Source organism: Eupeodes corollae, chromosome 2, assembly GCF_945859685.1.
Source record: "Eupeodes corollae chromosome 2, idEupCoro1.1, whole genome shotgun sequence".
Classification (NCBI taxonomy): Eukaryota; Metazoa; Arthropoda; class Insecta; order Diptera; family Syrphidae; genus Eupeodes; species Eupeodes corollae.
The window spans coordinates 82,386,614-82,404,972 of record NC_079148.1 but is presented as its reverse complement, the minus strand read 5'-3'; the positions used below and the strand labels follow the sequence as shown (position 1 = coordinate 82,404,972).

Sequence of the window (18,359 nt, the reverse complement as noted above, 5' to 3'; positions counted from 1 at the left end):
AATTACTCATCAATTTTTGTTGAAGAATATTATATTCACTGTCTGTTAATTCAGTATACATTCCTGTACTAACTTGTTCTATTAACGGTATTACTAAATCATTAAAATTATCTTTATATATGTAATTCATTTATTCCAATATGTATTCTTTTATATTTAGGGCTTTTATTCAATCCATTTCCTGCTTGTAAAATAATTTGTTGCTTAAAAATATTCACTGCACTATCTTTTATTGGAAAATGATCATTCATTTCTTCATGTTGTGAATGTACTGTAGGTCTGACTGAATCCTGTTCTAACATGTGTGATTCTTGCGTGTCTTTAATTTCTCTACCTAAAAAATCTGCTACAGTATTACATGTACCTTTTAAATATTCGATTTGCATATCGTATTCTCCTAATTGGAGAATCCATCTTTGTAATGTGGGTGAAATATCTCTGTCTAAATTTTTTGTTTGTAGCTATTTTAATGGTTGGTGGTCTGTTATAAGATCAAAGAGTCTACCATATAAATACGGTCGTAAATATTTTACTGACCAAACTATATCGAGTAATTATTTTTCTGTTTTACTGTAGTTCCTTTCATATTCATTGAGAGTTCTACTTATAAATGTTATTGGATGTCCTTTCAGTGTTAGCACAATAGAATCAGGATATGGAAGTACTGGCCCTGTTTGATTTTTTAATTCTTGATGTACTTTAATATAATTTATATCGCTTTTATCAATTTTTGTATCTTTCTTTAAATATTTGGTAATGGGTTGTGCAATTTAATAAATTTCCTGTAATATCCTGTTATTCCCAAGAATGATTTAATTTATTTAGCAGTACAAGGAAGTTGTATTTTTTCTATAGCTCTTATTTTATCTATATTGGGTTTCACACCTTTGTCTGTAATTGTATGCACTAAGAACTTTGTTTCTCTTTTAAGAAAATTACATTTATCTACCTGTACTTTAAGGTTATATTTGTTTAAACGTTGAAAAACTAGTAGAAGATTTACCATATGTTCCTGTAATGAAGTACTAAAAATTAATATATCATCAAGATATACTACACAGATTTTATTTATTAAACCTTCTAAAACCTCATTCATCATTCTTTGAAAAGTGGCTGGTGCATTTTTCAGACCAAATGGCGTTCTAAACCATTCATAATGCCCGTATGGAGTTGAAAAAGCTGTTTTTTTTTTTTGCAAGGTCAAGGGTTGAAAAATATTGAGCTCGTCCTAATTTATCTGATATTTCATCGATATTGGGTATAGGATGCTCAAATTCGATTGTTTTTTAATTTAATTTTCTATAATCGACTACCATTCGCCATTTTTGTTCACCTGAATTATCTATTTTCTTTGGGACTACCCAAATAGGTGCATTATAAGGGGAAACACTTTTTCGTAATATACCTTGTTGTAATAAATCATTGACTTGCCGTTCAATTTCTCTTTCGTGGATTTTAGGGTATCTATATATTTTTCTGAATATGGGACTATCATGCTCAGTCCTAATGCTATGCATAGTTTGTGTTTTTGAAGTAAGTTTATCACCTTCTTGATAAAAAACATGTTTATTTTCATCAATAATTTTTTTAATTCCCGTGTTTCTTCATAATTTAAATTCTTATCTATTAATTCGCTCATTTGCGTTGAGTTGCAATATTCTACAGTTTGAATTTCTTCATATTCGTATATACTTTTAATTTCTCTCTTTTCGCTGTCATAATACTCAAAGTATGTTTTTCTGTTATTTATTTCAATATATCCATCTTTTAAATGCAATGTCGCTCCTATAGGTTTTAATAAATTTTGACCTATGATTCCTACAAATTTATTATTTCGTATTCTCATCAACTTCCATGCCATCGAATTCTACCGGTACTTCAGTTATGATCTCAAATTTTATAATATTTTCATGATTAAGCGATTTTATTTTATTTGGAACTTTCATTAAAGTTCTCGGAATTTCTATTAGTTGTGACTCATCAAGTATACTTGTTGTTGAGCCAGTATCTATATGAATATTGAATTTGTTATTATTTATTGTAACTTTTACATCTATAGGTTCTGGCCTTGAATTCCTATTAGTATTATTATAGTTATTATTCCTATACTGTCCTGAATTGAATGATCTTTGATTATTATTATTGAAATTTGCCTGATGGTTATTTCTATTAAATCCGAATCTAAAATTATTTGGATTTGCGTTTCCAAATATTCTATGACTATTTTGTCTTACTTGTTCTGAAGATATTCAATCATGTTGCGGCCTAAAATTGTTATTGAAATTATTTTGTCTAAATAAGTTGTTGGGATGCAAGTTATTTCTAAAAGGATTCCGTTTTAGATTTTGATTAAAATTGTTTTGATTTGATTTTGGTATATTTTGATATACCAATGGGTTAATCATCCTTAATTCTTTTAAATAGAATTTTTGCTGTTCTGCCCAAACTGCATGCTGAACCGGAGCTTGTGCTCTTGCTTGAGCTTAAATTTCGGCTAATTGCGTTTGTTCATTCGCAAGTGAAGCCTGTTGAGCTTAATGTTCTGCGGCGTTCATTTTGTTTATAGTTTCCTCTTGTTTTTAAAAAATTCTTTCCCTTAGTTTCCGCAAGTTTTTCATTCACTGCTTGTCTTTTGCATAGACACTTTGTCATTTTCGTAGACACAATGTTATTGCTTTGTTTACTTATCTCTCTATAAGAATGCGTGTATTAAAAAAATTGTATGAACACTTAAGTATACAATAATTTTGTTTTTCTGGTACGAAATTGTTTTGTCCACTAAAACACTCCAGTATTATTAATTTTCACAAAACACAATTCAATTTCGATCGTTGAATAATGGTTTAGATAATGTACGTTGTATTTTAATCCGCACAAAATTCTACCGGTTAAACAAACTTTTTTATTTTCTTTTCGGTCCGATCATGGAATCTCATCTATTCATCGATTTTCATTTAACTTCTTAGTGAGATCCTACCGACTGCGCCAATTTTGTTTTTTAAATCCTCTGAGATTTTTTTAAAAAGATTTTAAAATAAAACGCTAGATTAAAATTTTAAACAAACATTTTTTTTATTAATTTGAGCATTTGAGCATGGTGGGGGAAATCTTCTGCTATACGTAGGAGTGTCAAGATGGAACTGAACTAACTGTCGGGAAAATCCCTGCTTATTTATACCATTTTGATATTCTTAATTTCTTACAGACTATAAATATGTGTGTATTGGTACACATGCATTATCATCATATTTTATGATGATTCAATTTTATTGTTTTTGATCGTTGACGATTTTTGTTTACATTAGTTTGATTTTAAATTTATGTTTGGATATACTGTATCTGTGGAAGATTCTTTGTTCGATATTCTTTGTTTACATTACTTTTAATATTTTATGTCTATTCACATAAATTATGTTCAACGAAATATGCTTGGTGGGCATTAATATTTAATGGTATTTTTATTAAGCGATATGAATAAGCTTGGTATGGTTTGGTTGTTATGATAAAGAAGCAGTTCTATAACTGAAGTTAAAAGTTTCTTATTGACTTATTTCAAAAAATATATTCGGGACCCACCACTGGTCCCGTTGATTTAAATAAAAACACGGTTCTTTAATCCTTTAGTATAACAATTATTTATTCAAGAGGTCTCACCTCCCAGCAAGCAAAATTAGTTCTAATCAAATATACAATTATAATATTGAAAGAAACCTATTCAATAACTTAAATATGCTGTTAGCAGCATTTTCTCACATAAATGTTCGCATCATATTTCCCGGTGGGAACGCACTCTGAGTTTTGGTGGCGTGTGTGCAACCTAAGCATTTTATATTTCGGGTGAATGCCTGAAGGTGTTAACTGCCGCCGTCTTAAATATCTGCGTCCCGCAGATCGCATTTCATCTGTGGGCAGTGACCTGGACTTCCGCTGATGTCGTTGACTTTTGGGGTAGGTCTGGTGATAGAACTGGTCTTCGGCGAAATGATGAGCGAAGTTCTGGAATGTTTGCTTTCACATAAATCTTTCTCCAGAATATGCAACATATGATCAGAATAATTAGAATTATTAGAATCTCTGTAAATATAGAGGAGTTAAGATTCTTATCTAAGTTTTGAATAAGATGAATATTCTTTGCGCTGAGACGATGCACAAACTCGAGGCTAGCGGATGTTCTTTTACTTGTGACGTTCGAAAGAGCTGGTGGCAATGCTTGAGGCATTGTAGTAGTCCCGCTGCGATATATTTTTTCCTTTATCTGCACCGTGTCGTTAGACATTTGTATGAGGAAAGTACCTTCTAGGGGAATAGAAGAATTTTTATTTAAGACAGTTCCATTAAAATTTGACAGAAAGATTGTGTTTTCCCCAATCAGTTCGATTATTTCGTCAGTATTTGTCTTGTAGTCACAGAGAGCGTCACCGCCCTTGAGTAGTTTTGGTATACATGATTCTTCTGCTAGTTTCTTAAGGTCGTTCTCGTGACATACCGAGTTATTACCAATGTTAAGGCAATGTCTGTACAGTCCATAAGTTTCGTCATGAGTCATTAAGAGTCGTGAAAATTCTAGGTCAACTTGCCTGTTCTCTTTAATAGCCGCGCGGGCAGTTACAAGATGGTAGGTTTTTGTATCGATCTTAGGCAAGGACAATATATAGAGCATAAATGTCCCATTGCAATAAATGGAAGGTTGAGCGTATTCAACAGCTTCCACAACATTTTGATAAGGTAGTGTCTCAAGTTCGTTAATTACAGTGTTTATTTCGTCTGAATCCAAAAGATTGCTATTGACAATGCCGTTTTTCGCCATTTGGCAAGCTCTGATTAATTCATTTACTCCTTCTTTAAGTATGAGGACTTTATTGAGTATGTCTCGTCCAACCTTGTCTGTTTCTCCTTTTTGTATAAAATTGTTATAATTGTCAATCGCTTTGTTAAGTTTGTCTGTGACTTCCTGAGTTTTGTCTAATAGTTTTTCATTTATTAAGTATTGTCGATTATTGTTTTCTTCTATGTTCGTTTGTCGTTCTATAACTTTGTCCCAGTCTGTTGCGTCAGGAGATCCGCCAATCCATTTCCAAGCAGTGCCTATCCAATTTATTGATCTGGTTTTCCTTGTTCTTGCGTTTCTTAGCTCAGAAAGTCGAGTTTTGATTTGACCTAGGTAGTAACCTATGACAGTTTTAGTTTCATCGTTCTTGACGTATTTAGTAGTCAGTTGTTCCGTTTCTCTTAGCAATAAGTCGTACTTGGTTAAGTCAATCATATGTATCAACTTGAAATACCCATTTGTTATCCAGGCGTTACCTTCTTTGATCGTTACCACCGGTGAATTATAAGCGAAAATATGCAGGGTTTGCATTGGAGTGAAAAGAACTACTAATCTGTAATGTAATCAAGCTTATTTATTTAATAAGAGTACAATTTTAGTTTCTTATAACCTATGTTACAATAATATATGTCAATGTAATGAATACATATATAAGTATTTGTACTTTCTTTTTCAGTTTTTGTTATATAATTCATTGTTTTCATTGTTTTCTTTTTCTTTTTTTTTGTTTACTTTGTATAAAATGTTTATTTAATAATTTACTTAAGTGATGTGAGAATAAGGTCTTCATTAACTTTCAGGGTAGTCAATGCGGATCGGAAGGTTCGTATTAATCCGTTTTGGCTGAAAGGTTAAGATACAATCGCCTACTAAGGTACGAGGATCTACACCACCGCAATTACGATTAAGTAATTTTTTATTGAACCGGCCCTTTTTTTCATAAGAGCTTACCCCAAGCATCATCGTAAGAATTACATGTTAGGCTTTTGCCCATTACCTTTTTTTTTTTTTTTTTTTTTTTTTGATCATTTTCTTTCTTTTATTTTAAATTTTTTAAATGTGCTTTATGTATTCTTTTTCCACTCAAGGTGGTTATTGTGACGTTGTTATCTCTGCCAACAATTTCTTTTTTGAACAAGGGTTTATTTTTACTTTGTATACCCTTTGAAGCCACATATACCACATCCCCTTTTTGATATTTTCTTGGAACCACTTTTCTTTTGTTCCTATTTCTGTTTCTAGCATCCATATTCTTCCTAATAATTCCCCTAAGGTCCCTATTGAGTTTGGAACGTATGTTTAAAAGATTCTGGTAATTTATTCTCTGTGATCTATTGAAAAATATGTCAGAAGGTTTTTTATTAGTGACTGAATGTACTGCATTGTTGTATCGATCAACGGCCACATAGATCAGTTCTTTGGTGTCAAGATCCTTATGTTCCTCTCTAAGGCATCTGTAAATTTCTAAAATTGTAGAGTGAACCCGTTCTATTTGACCATTGACCTCGCTTCTATATGATGGTGTTAAGTACAACCTAATTCCAAGATTTTTTAATAAGTTTAAGACGATTGGACTTAAAAACCCTCTTTCATTGTCCGCGACAAGTACAAGAGGGGCTGTAAAAAAATGAACTATTTTAATAATTTTTTCCCGGATACTTATCGCAGACTTATCTTTAATGTGGAAAAATTTGGAATATTTAGAGAACTTATCTACAACTGTAAGAAACTTCTGGTTTTGTATTTCCATTATGTCCATGTGGATAATTTCACATGGATATTTAGGAATCGGTGTTGGTTGTAGTTCTGGGTTATTAGGATGTCTGTCGTATTTGTTGCGATTACAAACATCGCACGAGGCAGCGTATTTTCTTATTAGCGCCATCATCTGGGGAAAGTAGTATTTTTCGAGAATTTGTTCTTTATTCTCTCTTGGGGCTCTGTGGGCCCTACGATGTTCGCTTTCGATAATGCAGAATCTTCTTTCTTCGTTGCCAACATCTTCAACCAATCTTTGTGTGATTCTCAATTTATATTTATCAAAATGTTGCAAGTATACATTCTGCAACAACCAGAGATATTCTTCTGGGATTTTTATACCATTTATCAAGTTAGGATTAAGCTTTTCTCTAAGCGTCTCCGTAAGGTTGGTTGAATTTATTTCCTTTAAAGAAATATAATGGCGATGGAAGCCAGGGTGTGGTTCCTCATAGGAACAGAAGTTGATACCAACCTTAAAAACTAATTGATTCCTAAAGACGTTCAGGGGAGCTTCCACATGCGGTATCAGATCTGAGCTATTTTGTTCAGCACTGTGCATAGTACAAGATTCGCTACTTTCAAGTGATAGCTCACGCATCCCTTCGTCCGCAGTACAAGTCGTTAAGCTGTCTGTCAGTACATTTCGTCCTTCGTTTGCTGTCTCAGTGTCAGTGGAGTTTGCTGTATCTGTCCGGGAAGAGGGAAGGCTTGGTCCTGAGAGATGGTTTATTTCAGTTCTTAACCGCGAAAGAGCATCTGCCACGTTATTTGATTTACCTGGTGTGTAAATCAACTCGTAGTTGTATTCTTCAATTCGAGATTTCCATCGCTTTAATTTCGCGTTATTGTTTCGATTACTCAAAGTATAAGTTAGGGGCTGATGGTCGGTAAAAATTCTGATTTTCTTTGCCCCATACAAATAGTTCCTAAGGTTGTCCAGTGCCCAAACTATGGCAAGGAGTTCCTTTTCATTAGTCGCGTATCCTTCTTCTGTCTTGTTAAGTGAACGTGAAATAAAAGATATTGGTTTATCTTTTCCAGGTTCACCTTGAGAGAGGACAGCTCCAATAGCGTAATCAGATGCGTCAGTCGTCAAGTTAAAAGGCTTGTCAAAATCGGGGAAAGCTAAAACTTCAGCCGAAGTCAATAGTTGTTTTAATATGTTAAACGCTTTTAGTCCCTCTTCTGACATTTGTATTTCGACCTTTTTTGACTGACTCGCCTTTACTTGTGAGAACTCGCCGCGAGTCATATTAGTTAGTGGTTTCGCTACTTTAGCATAGTCTCTAATGAATCGTCTATAGTACGATGTCAAGCCAAGGAAGCTTTTTAACTCTTTAAGAGTGTTTGGAGGAAGAATGGCTTCAATAGCTTTAACCTTAGTAGGATTCGGAAGAATTCCTTCAGGTGTAACTAGAAATCCTAGAAACTCAACATTAGTGCTCATAAAGTGCGTTTTTTCCAGATTAACTTTTAATCCAGCACTCTGTAATTTAGAAAAGACCGTTTCTATATCTGCTAAATGATTTTCTTCAGTTTTGCTGAAAATTATTATGTCGTCTATATACACATAGCAGATTTTTCCTATGAGCTCTTTCAAAACGTCGTCTATCATTCGTTGAAAGATAGCAGGGGCGTTCTTTAGGCCAAAAGGAAGCCTAACGAATTCAAATTTACCGTTCATAGTGGAAAATGCGGTCTTTGCTATGTCTTTTTCTCTCATCGCTATCTGATGGAAGCCGGATGTGAGATCTAGGGTTGTAAAGAATTTGGCCTCTCCAAGGCTTGCTAGGGTACTGTTGATGTCTGGAATAGGGTACGTATCAGAGATGGTTACGGCGTTCAAACGTTTAAAATCTATTACCATCCTGTATTGTTTCTCACCGTTCGGCTTGGGTTTCTTCGGAACAACCCATAAGGGTGAATTGTATGGGCTTTTGGACGGGCGGATGATGTTTTCCTCCAAAAGCTCATTGACCTGTCTTTCAACCTCTTCCCGCATGCAAGCAGGATACGGATAGCTTTTTGTATAAATAGGTTCGTCTGTTGTTGTACGTATTTCAGCTCTTATGTTCGTCTTCACTTGATCGTTCGTAACCGGTCCGAATAAGTAATTAAATTTTTCGCATAAGGATTCTAATTTGGTTTTAGAAGAGGCACTTATCTTTTCATTGGAAATTATTAAGGAGTTCACAAAAACGGAAGGTTTATTTTTTAAAGGAATTTTAATGCCGGATTCTATAGTCAAAATGTTTTTCTTTCTATCGATTATCGCTTTTAATTCCTTGAGGGTGTCATCTCCAATGATACCATCAAACAATTTTAAATTTGGTAATACATAGAAAGTAACAACCGTATCGCAACCAAGGAAAGAAAAGAATTTACCAGAAATTTTAGTTTTAACCAGGATTTTCCCAGCGGGGCTATGAACATAGAATGATTCTTCCAATGGTTGTGAAACCTGTGCCAAATCTGGTTTAATAAAATTTTTGTTTGCCCCAGTGTCAATAAGAAATTGTAAAGTTTTGCCTTCTATTGTACCATACTCTATGTATGGTACGCTGGAAACGAGGCTCCTGACATAAAATTTTCCTCCTGTTCGGGAGGAGAAGATGAGCTAGGTTGATCAGCATCAGATGTTGTGTCGAGAACTGCGTGATAAAGTCTTTGTTGTTTCTTCACATTGTGATCTGATCCCTGGTTCTCACGTTTGAAGGGATATTGTGGTCGATTCATGTAGTTTATATTTCCACTTTGTTCAGACCCAAGTTCCATTTTTACAGGAGGTTTAGGTCCTGTTGGTCTTGGAGGTGGGTTATAGCGATTGTTTTTATAACTTGGACTCCAGGGTGTGATCTTCCGTTGTCCAGATAAATTCGTTGACCTTTGGAATCTGTCTGGAGACCTCCAAGATAAAGGAGATGGTTTTTCTGGTTTGAAGTTGTAGTGCACGGGAGTAGAAATTAAATTCGGCGATTGTACGTGCACCGAATTGTTTCTGAATGTTAAATTTTGCATCTCAATGCAAGAAGAATAAGCTTCAGGAAGGGTTTTGGGCTTTTGAATCATGAGAAGCTTAGATAACTCCCCATTCAACCCACGCACAAATACATCTAGGGCTCTATTCCTATAAGTCTCTATCAGAGCATTAAGAGTCTCAGTTGAATAGGATTCTGCCCTGATTTTGTTTATGATCAGGGAGAATTGATGATTCACAGTTGCGTAGAAATCATCTATTTTAGATGATCCCTGCTTCAACTGGTTCAATTGATGTTCCAGAGTCCTGATGTCTCTTTTGTCTGCGTAATGCAGAGAGAGAACCCTTTTAATATCCGACCACTCATTGTCAAAAATGTTATGTGACACAAGTGCAGAGTCAGCTTTGCCTCTTACTTTTTGTCTTATGTGTTGAAGGATGGCCTTGTACAAAGGCTTATCCCTCACAATCTCATAATCCTTTAAGATAGTTTCGACGTTATGTATCCAAGATACATACGCGACGGGGTTTCCGTCAAAAACCTGGAGTTCTTTTACAGAATCAGGCAGTCTTGCGATCTCCCTTAATTCTGCCTCGCTACTCGGCCCGCGAGGGGGTTCTTGTAGACTAACAGGTCGTAACGAATCTGATGTTAGTCCTGCAGTTTCCACTGACTGCAACCTAGTCTCAATTAATTTCAGGTGCTCATTCAGAACAGAGAACACCTGTCTACCGTCAAATTGCTCCATTTGAACAATGCGAGTTTCAAATCCTCGCATTTGGTCCAATACAGAGTTAACTGCACCGGTAAGCCTTGTCACGGAAGCTTGTAATTCGTCCATTTTATGGGATCAATAGAAATATAAGGAAAGCAACACTTCTAAGTAAGTTCAAGTAAAGAGTTTCCTGGAAAGGATATGTATGTAGGTATGTATGTGTGTAAAAATATACCGATATCAATACGTTTTTTCCTGGCAATCAAAGGGGTATTTAAATCGTGAATCTTTTTTAATTGCAACACAGTGAATGGATATAATTATAATATAATATCAGGGGAATGTGGATACGCAACGTCAGTGCAAATAAGGTATATTTTTTCGTATTTTAAAAATCTTTGGAATATGTTATATGTAACTTGTTTTATAATTTTTAAAATATAATTTTTACTTTTTATAATTCCTTTTTTTTTAAATATTACAATTTGTAATTTTTTCTCATTATATATTTTTTTTTTTTTTTTTAATTTTTTTTTTAATTTAGTAATAAAAGGAAATTAATGTAGATATATATTTTATATATGTTTTGCTTCAATTATTAAAATTCTTACATTAAAATAATCGCCTTGGTTCTGTAGTGCATCGTTCCAAATATAGGTTCCTTCGATTCTTCTTGTTTGCTCCTGTTTTCTCGTTCACACCTTCTTTGTTTAAAAGTCAATTGGTCTTAGTAGTATTTTGTTCTACTTTTTGTCCTTTTCTTCTTTGTTTTATTATGTAAAACTTTTTCACTCTTACACTATATTTTTAGATTTAATTTTTGTTTTACTATTCTTTTTCTTTATGTTATTTTATTCACTTGCTTCATTTAAAAACAATTTTTTATATTTTATTTGTTTTCCCTTTTATTCTTTGTTTTAAACTTTTTCACTTTTACACTTAATTTTTAGATTTAATTTCTGTTTTACTATTCTTTTTCTTTATGTTATTTTTTTTTCACTGGTAATTTTTATTCACTTTTAAGTTAGGACATTTCAGGTCCCTGCTCGGGCGCCAGTTAAAAGTTTCTTATTGACTTATTTCAAAAAATATATTCGGGACCCACCACTGGTCCCGTTGATTTAAATAAAAACACGGTTCTTTAATCCTTTAGTATAACAATTATTTATTCAAGAGGTCTCACCTCCCAGCAAGCAAAATTAGTTCTAATCAAATATACAATTATAATATTGAAAGAAACCTATTCAATAACTTAAATATGCTGTTAGCAGCATTTTCTCACATAAATGTTCGCATCATATTTCCCGGTGGGAACGCACTCTGAGTTTTGGTGGCGTGTGTGCAACCTAAGCATTTTATATTTCGGGTGAATGCCTGAAGGTGTTAACTCTGATATTCTTTGTTTACATTACTTTTAATATTTATTTATTTATTTTATTTATTTACAGTATTAAGTGTAATGTAAAATTACAAATAATATATATTATGAAAGCATTAACAACAAAGCCATCAGCCTTCTTAAGTATACATAATAGGTTATAATACAATATTTTTAGTATCTATTTGAATTATTTTGAATTACTAAATATTTCTTAAATTTTGTTCAATAAATTGGATTTTTTTAGAAATTCTATTATGGTAGCGCAGTTAATTTCGTTGGGTTGTTTTATAATGTCTGTACGGTTGATCCTGTGGTTAGATGTTTGGAAGTTGGGACAAAAGTTTAACAGATGTTCAACTGTCATTTTGTTTGGGTGGTTGCAGAATAGGCAGGAATTGTTGGTTGCGTTTTTGTCAAGTAGGTGTTTATGTGTGAGGTTTGTATGGCTAAGCCTTAGCCTGATGATTGCTCTTGTCTCGTGCCGAGTAAAGGTATCTGGTATGTGAACTGGAATACGGAAAGGATTAATAGAATTCGTATAATAGTTATTAATGATTTTGTAATTGCTTAAATATTTTTCCATTTGCAATTTTTTGATTTTGTTTAAGAAGTCGTATGGATTGACAACATTTGATGAGATTAGTGGTGAATTGGTAGCTAACTTTGCAGCAGTGTCTGCTGCTTCGTTACCTTTGATATTAACATGCCCAGGAATCCAAGCTAGTTTAATTTTATAACTAAATTGGCAAAGTTTATTACGTATTCTGACGATTGGAGTGAGGTTACAGTTGATGTTGCGTACTGCGTTTAGAGATGAGAGGCTGTCAGAGAAAATGCAGAATTTGCCTTTCCTTTTTTCTGCGTATTCTATAGCACCTAATATTGCTGCTGATTCGGCAGTAAAGATGTTGCTAAATTCGTGAAGGCTATTTGTTTGTACAGTATTGTAGTTTGAATCAACTACAGCATATGCAATTTTGTTATTATTAACTGAGCCGTCGGTATAAAGGAATTTATATTGTTGTTTAGATAGGTTGTTGTACATTTCATTAAACAATTGCCTGAAATTGATAGGGTCAAGATTCGTTTTTTTAAAAGCTGCGAGTTGAGTATCAACACTGCTTTCCTTTAATGTCCAAGGGGGAAACACACCTGGTTTTGTTTTTATAAGTCTAAGGGCAATATCCAGATCGCTTGCAATTTGAATTACTCTATAGATAACGTGTTCACATTTGGGTTTGGTTTTACGTTTCATTTAAAGTGAAAGATCTTTTTGTATAGGTGATCCATATGAAATCAGGAATTTCGGTATTAATTTGGCAGTAAGAAGGTCTCTTCGTTCTTCAAGTGAAAGGAATCCAGCTTCGGCTAGAAGATTAGGGATAGGTGTTGTAGGGAAGGCGCCTAGGGCAATTCTGAGTGCTGAATGATATGGAGCTTTGAGTTTACAGAACTGAGTTTTTGGGCAGTTTCCGAAAATAGGGAGCCCGTCATCGATTTTTGCTAAAATGATCGCGCGTACAACGTTCAAAATTGAGCTGGGATGGACCCTGCTTTTTTTGTTACAAAAGTATTTTATTATATTTAAACGTGATATGAGAGCTATATTTAATTGCTCAATATGCGAAGACCAGCGATAAGTTTTGTTAATGGTAAGGCCAAGAATTTATAATGCATTAACGCTGTTTAGCGTGTAGTTACCGAGATCTAACGAGAAGTCTTTACAGCTGGTTTTGCGGCAGATATGGAGTTGGTGGCTTTTTTCCGTTGAGATTTTAGCACCCGATGTCTCGGCCCAATCTGTTATTTTGTCTAGAATTCTAATAAGGGTTTCTTGTGTCAAGTTGGTGTTGGTAACTTTTGTAATGATGATGAGATCATCAGCATAAATGCCATGTTCTAACATTTTCTCGCTGTTGATTATCGTACTGACTGTGTTAAAGGCTGTTATGAACAGTATTACCGATAATGGGGATCCTTGTGGGATTCCATTATCAAGTGCCCAAAGAGTTGAGTACTCATTATTAACCTTGGTGCGGAATTTACGATTTATTAAGAAGTGATTGATGATTCTTATAATTTTTGGACCAAGCTGCCATTCTTTCAATTGTTTAAGTATAGTGTGCGTACCGATTCTTTCAAAGGCTCTTTCAAAGTCTGTGCTTTGTTTATTAGGTTGTTTTGTTCTATGTACCACAAAAGTCTCTTTGCTAATATTTTTTCAAAAACTTTGCTGAGGCAAGGTAGCAAAGATATAGGACGGTAACTATCTAATTTATTGTTATTTTTTTTTGGCTTCAGTATGGGTACTATAGTTGCCGTTTTCCATTGGTTTGGATGTATACCGCATGAAAATATATTGTTGTACAGATTGCAAAGGCGTGATTTGGCTGTTTTCGATAAATGAGAGATCATGGGGTACGATATACGGTCATATGATGGGGTTGAACCTTTTAAGCTTTTTAGTGTGAAGTCGAACTCTGATAAGGTAATGGGTAATTCAATTTTTTTGGCAGTACTGGATGGCGATGGTAGATTTTGAATACTACTTTCTAGGTTATGTTTATTATCTAGGAATCGGGGATGATAATTCGAATCTTTTGAATAATTTGACCAAAACTGGCCAAAAAGTTCCGACATAGTTTTTGAGTCTGAAAGTGGTCCTGTTGTTGTATCAATTACCTTAATAGTTTTACCAGAAAAAGGGCTTGAGATTTGTTTTATGTTGTTCCAAATTTGTTGAGTTGATGTAGATGGGTTGATGTTCTGTGTAAGATTTTCATAAGCTTTGATTTTTGCGTTTTTGCACATAAACTTGAAGCGAGCGCGTAGTTTCTTATAATTTATAAGATTTAAATCGGTGGGAAATCGTTGCAGTGTATGAAAAGCTGTTTGTTTGTTTTTGCGGAGAACTTTCAGTTCATTATTTCACCAGAAGACGTTCTTTTTATTGCTTGGTTTAGACTGAGGAATAGCTATGTTCGCTCCGAAAAGCATTGCTTTATGAAAATTTGCTGCTTCTTTATTGATGTTATTACTGCAAGCTCTGATATGTAGTTGCTGGTCCACTATATTTTGGTATTTGTTCCAATTCGCATATTTAAGTTTAAATTTTGGTGTGAACTTTTAGTTTTCAGCGAGATGTAAGTTGTTAATTTCAGTTATAATTGGGAAATGATCACTGCTATAAGTGTCTTCTAATGTGTACCAATTACAAAAGGATGCAAGATATGAGGTACTTAAGGTTAGGTCGATATGTGTTAGTGTTCCGTGTGTTGATAAATGGGTTGGGGAACCGTCGTTTAGAAGGATAGTATTAGAGTTAACTATAAAGCGTTCTATTTCTTTGCCTCTAGTGTTGTGTTTTGAAGAACCCCAGAGTGGGTTCCACGCATTAAAGTCCCCTAAAATGATTGAATCACCGGGTATATTTATAAATAGATCAGATAACATTTGAGATGTTATATTGTCTTTGTCGTGTAAATACGTGTTTATTATAGTTATCTTTTTTTCGAGTTGTATTTCAGCTGCTACAACTAACAGACTTGTGTTAATGTTAACACAAATGTGTGGGATGTCTTTTCTGATTAACAGAGCAATACCATTTTTTTTAGATGTTATTGTATTATGGTTTTTAAAATATGCATGAAAAGGTTTGGGACATTGCGGGGTAAATCCGAATGCACAGTGAGTTTCCTGTAATGCAATGATGCTTGGAGCTATATTGTTAATGATAAGTTGGAGGTCTGTATAATTATTTTGGTATCCTTGTAAATTCCATTGGAGGATCTTAAGGACCATTATTTGATTTAATGTGTAAAAAAAAACACTCCGTTAAGTCTATTAAACGACTTAAGGAGTGAGGGGAATGTTATTTGTTTAAGTTTTTTTTTGTGTTTTCTTGTGTTTTTAAAGTATTTAGTAGTGTATTCATTTGTTGATTTGGATTGTGAATAGATGTTTGATTGGTTGTGTTTGTTATATTTTTGTTAATGTATTTGTTTATGAGAGTTTCTTTTTCGTTGTGTGCTGATGTAGTGTTTTTATTATTGTTAAATGGTGTGGGTGTTGAGTGGAGAGAAGGTGACGTATTAATTTCGGTAGTGTCCATATTTGAGTCGCTTTGGCTTTTTGTGGATTGGTTTTTGATTTGGAGAGCACGTCTATTTTTTCTTTGTTCAATTATCTCAGAGAGAGATTCTTTCGGTATATTTGCAGTCGACGGTTCGGGGTAAAGGTGGGGATTTTCTATTATGTGTTTATTTGCTTCTTGGTACGTAATTTTTTTTTCAGTTTTTATTTCTAAAATTTTTGTTCTTTTAATGTTTGCGGGGCAGTTCTTGTTGGTAGCAGAGTGTTCATGCTTACAATTGACACATAGAACCTGTTGGCATGGTTCAGGGTCGTGAGAGTTGATGCTACAGATGTCGCAAATTTGCTGTTCTGATCTACAATGTTTTTTTGTGTGCCCATATCTAAAGCATTTTTTACATTGCATTGGTTTGGGAATATACGGCTCTACCTTTGTTTTAAGAAAACCTATTTTGATTTCTGTTGGGAGTTCGTAAAGATTAAAGGAGAGAATGTGTAATGGAGTGTTGGTTACCTTGCCATCAATAAATTTAGTTATCTTTTTGCACTCGGTGACTTGTTGATCAGAGAGGCCCTCTTTTATTTCTTCCTCTGAGAGATTTTTAAGCTCGGGTGAGAAAATCACACCAAGAGAAGTGTTAAGTGAGAGGTGCATTGATACTTCTATTTCGCATAAGTTTGATAGTCGTTGTTTTTTTAGTAAAAGGTTAGCTTGTTGTGTATTTTTTGTAAGCATAAGAATATTACCATCGGCCGTAAATTTGACACTTAGTGGGTCACTGATAAGACCAGATATAGCTTTTGTGACAAGGAAGATATTAAATTCGTTCAATGGTTTTGCCGAATCTTTATTTTTTATCACTAAGAATTTCGGACATTCTTTTTTATTCGTGGTTATTACTTGATGTCTCATATTGGGAAAATCTTTATAATTGCCTAAATTTGGTTTTTTCCTTATTGGGCTAGCTGGATCGGGATCAAGCGAAACCCAGTAGTTTTGGCGGGAAACCCCGCCGGGGTCTTTTGCCATTTCTGGGAGCGCACTTATCAATTAATTTTATAATCTACTTACTGACAGTTAAATTCAGTTAAATAAATTTAATCTGAATTAGAGAATTTTGTATTTTTAGTTATTAATGTGAATAATTAAAAACCGTGAAACTAGTGTGGACTGTACTCAGAGAGAGCTGGTTATACACTGACTTTTAATATTTTATGTCTATCCACATAAATTATGTTCAACGAAATATGCTTGGTTTGCATTTAATATTTAATGGTATTTTGATTAAGCGATATGGAATACGCTTGGTATGGTTTGGTTGTTATGATTGGGAAGCAATTCTATAACTTGCGCGCATATCAGGCTAATGTTGCCGAATTTAGCCTTGTTCGCATATGGTCATGAGGCGCTCATTGATGCATCTATAGCCCAAAACTTCTTGCCTAAGTCTGGCTCCAATGACAAATCCGCATCCAAATAAGCGCTGTTTGTTTTCGTGGTAGCAGTCACCATAGTAAATATAGCAGTTTTTCATACGTGCATATCCGAAATTAGTTGTCCTTAATTCGTTTGCTTAGGTTGTCAACAGTAAATCCGTCCGTATCCGTGGCTTATTGGTGCTTCGCAACTTTGAGGTTTTTCGTGGCCAGGAAGTCACCACGCTCTTTATAGGCCTGGGCTCCAAATAATTCGTAGAAGCCCTATTTGGTATTCACTAAGTAGTTCAACCTTACTGGAACTGTAGACGCCACCGTTGATTCCATCTCGGGAATTCCTCCGCTGCCTTAGTGGAAACACCTCTCCCCCTCTCTCGTTTAATAACCCCTTGAGAGCCCGTTAATCATAAAAAAGCTAATAGCGGTTTCGGTTATATTTTTGCTATATTTAATATATTTAATTTAAATATCAATCTACAAGCCTGAAGTTTGGATAGAAGTATTATTTCACCAAACTCTTGAAATTTGAATTTATTTTTCAAATCGTTCCTATCGGTATCTCAATTCTATTTACAAAATGCTAATTCAATTCTTTGTATTTTATTTATTTGCAGAAAATTGGCCAAAGACACCAACTGGTTTGCCTAGTACAGCTGGAACGACTGCGACAGTAGCATTTATTCGCCATGAAAAAATCTATATTGGTCACGTTGGTGATTCAGGAATTGTACTTGGGTACCAAAATTCAAATGAAAGCTTTTGGCGTGCCAAACAATTAACACTAGACCATAAACCAGAAAACGCTCTTGAAAAAATGCGGATCATGAATTCTGGAGGAAAAGTTGTTGCCAAAAGTGGTGTTCCAAGAGTAGTATGGAATCGTCCTAGCATTGGTTAGACAGTTTTTTTAATATATGTCATCTCATTTTAATTTTCTCATATGTAATTGTAGGTCATAAGGGGCCAGTCCGACGCAGTACACCATTTGATGAGATTCCCTTCTTGGCTGTAGCGAGAAGTCTAGGAGACCTTTGGAGCTATAACTCAGAACTAAATGAGTTCATAGTTAGTCCTGATCCAGATGTTAAAGTAATTAAAGTCAACACCGAGTCTTTTAGGCATGTTTAAAAAAAAGTTTAAATCCAATGTTTTTAAAAATGGTTTTCT

The 18,359-nt window shown here is 34.3% G+C and overlaps 1 protein-coding gene across 1 annotated transcript in view; it reads left to right on the top strand.

Annotated features, from left to right (window-relative positions):
- LOC129948186 (uncharacterized) overlaps positions 1 to 18,359 on the top strand; it is a 56,154-nt gene that overhangs the window by 34,641 nt on the left and 3,154 nt on the right. The window contains exons 2-3 of the mRNA XM_056059065.1: positions 17,807 to 18,085; positions 18,145 to 18,310. Of these exons, the coding sequence (XP_055915040.1) occupies positions 17,807 to 18,085; positions 18,145 to 18,310 (445 nt within the window). The remainder of the gene's footprint in view (positions 1 to 17,806; positions 18,086 to 18,144; positions 18,311 to 18,359) is intronic.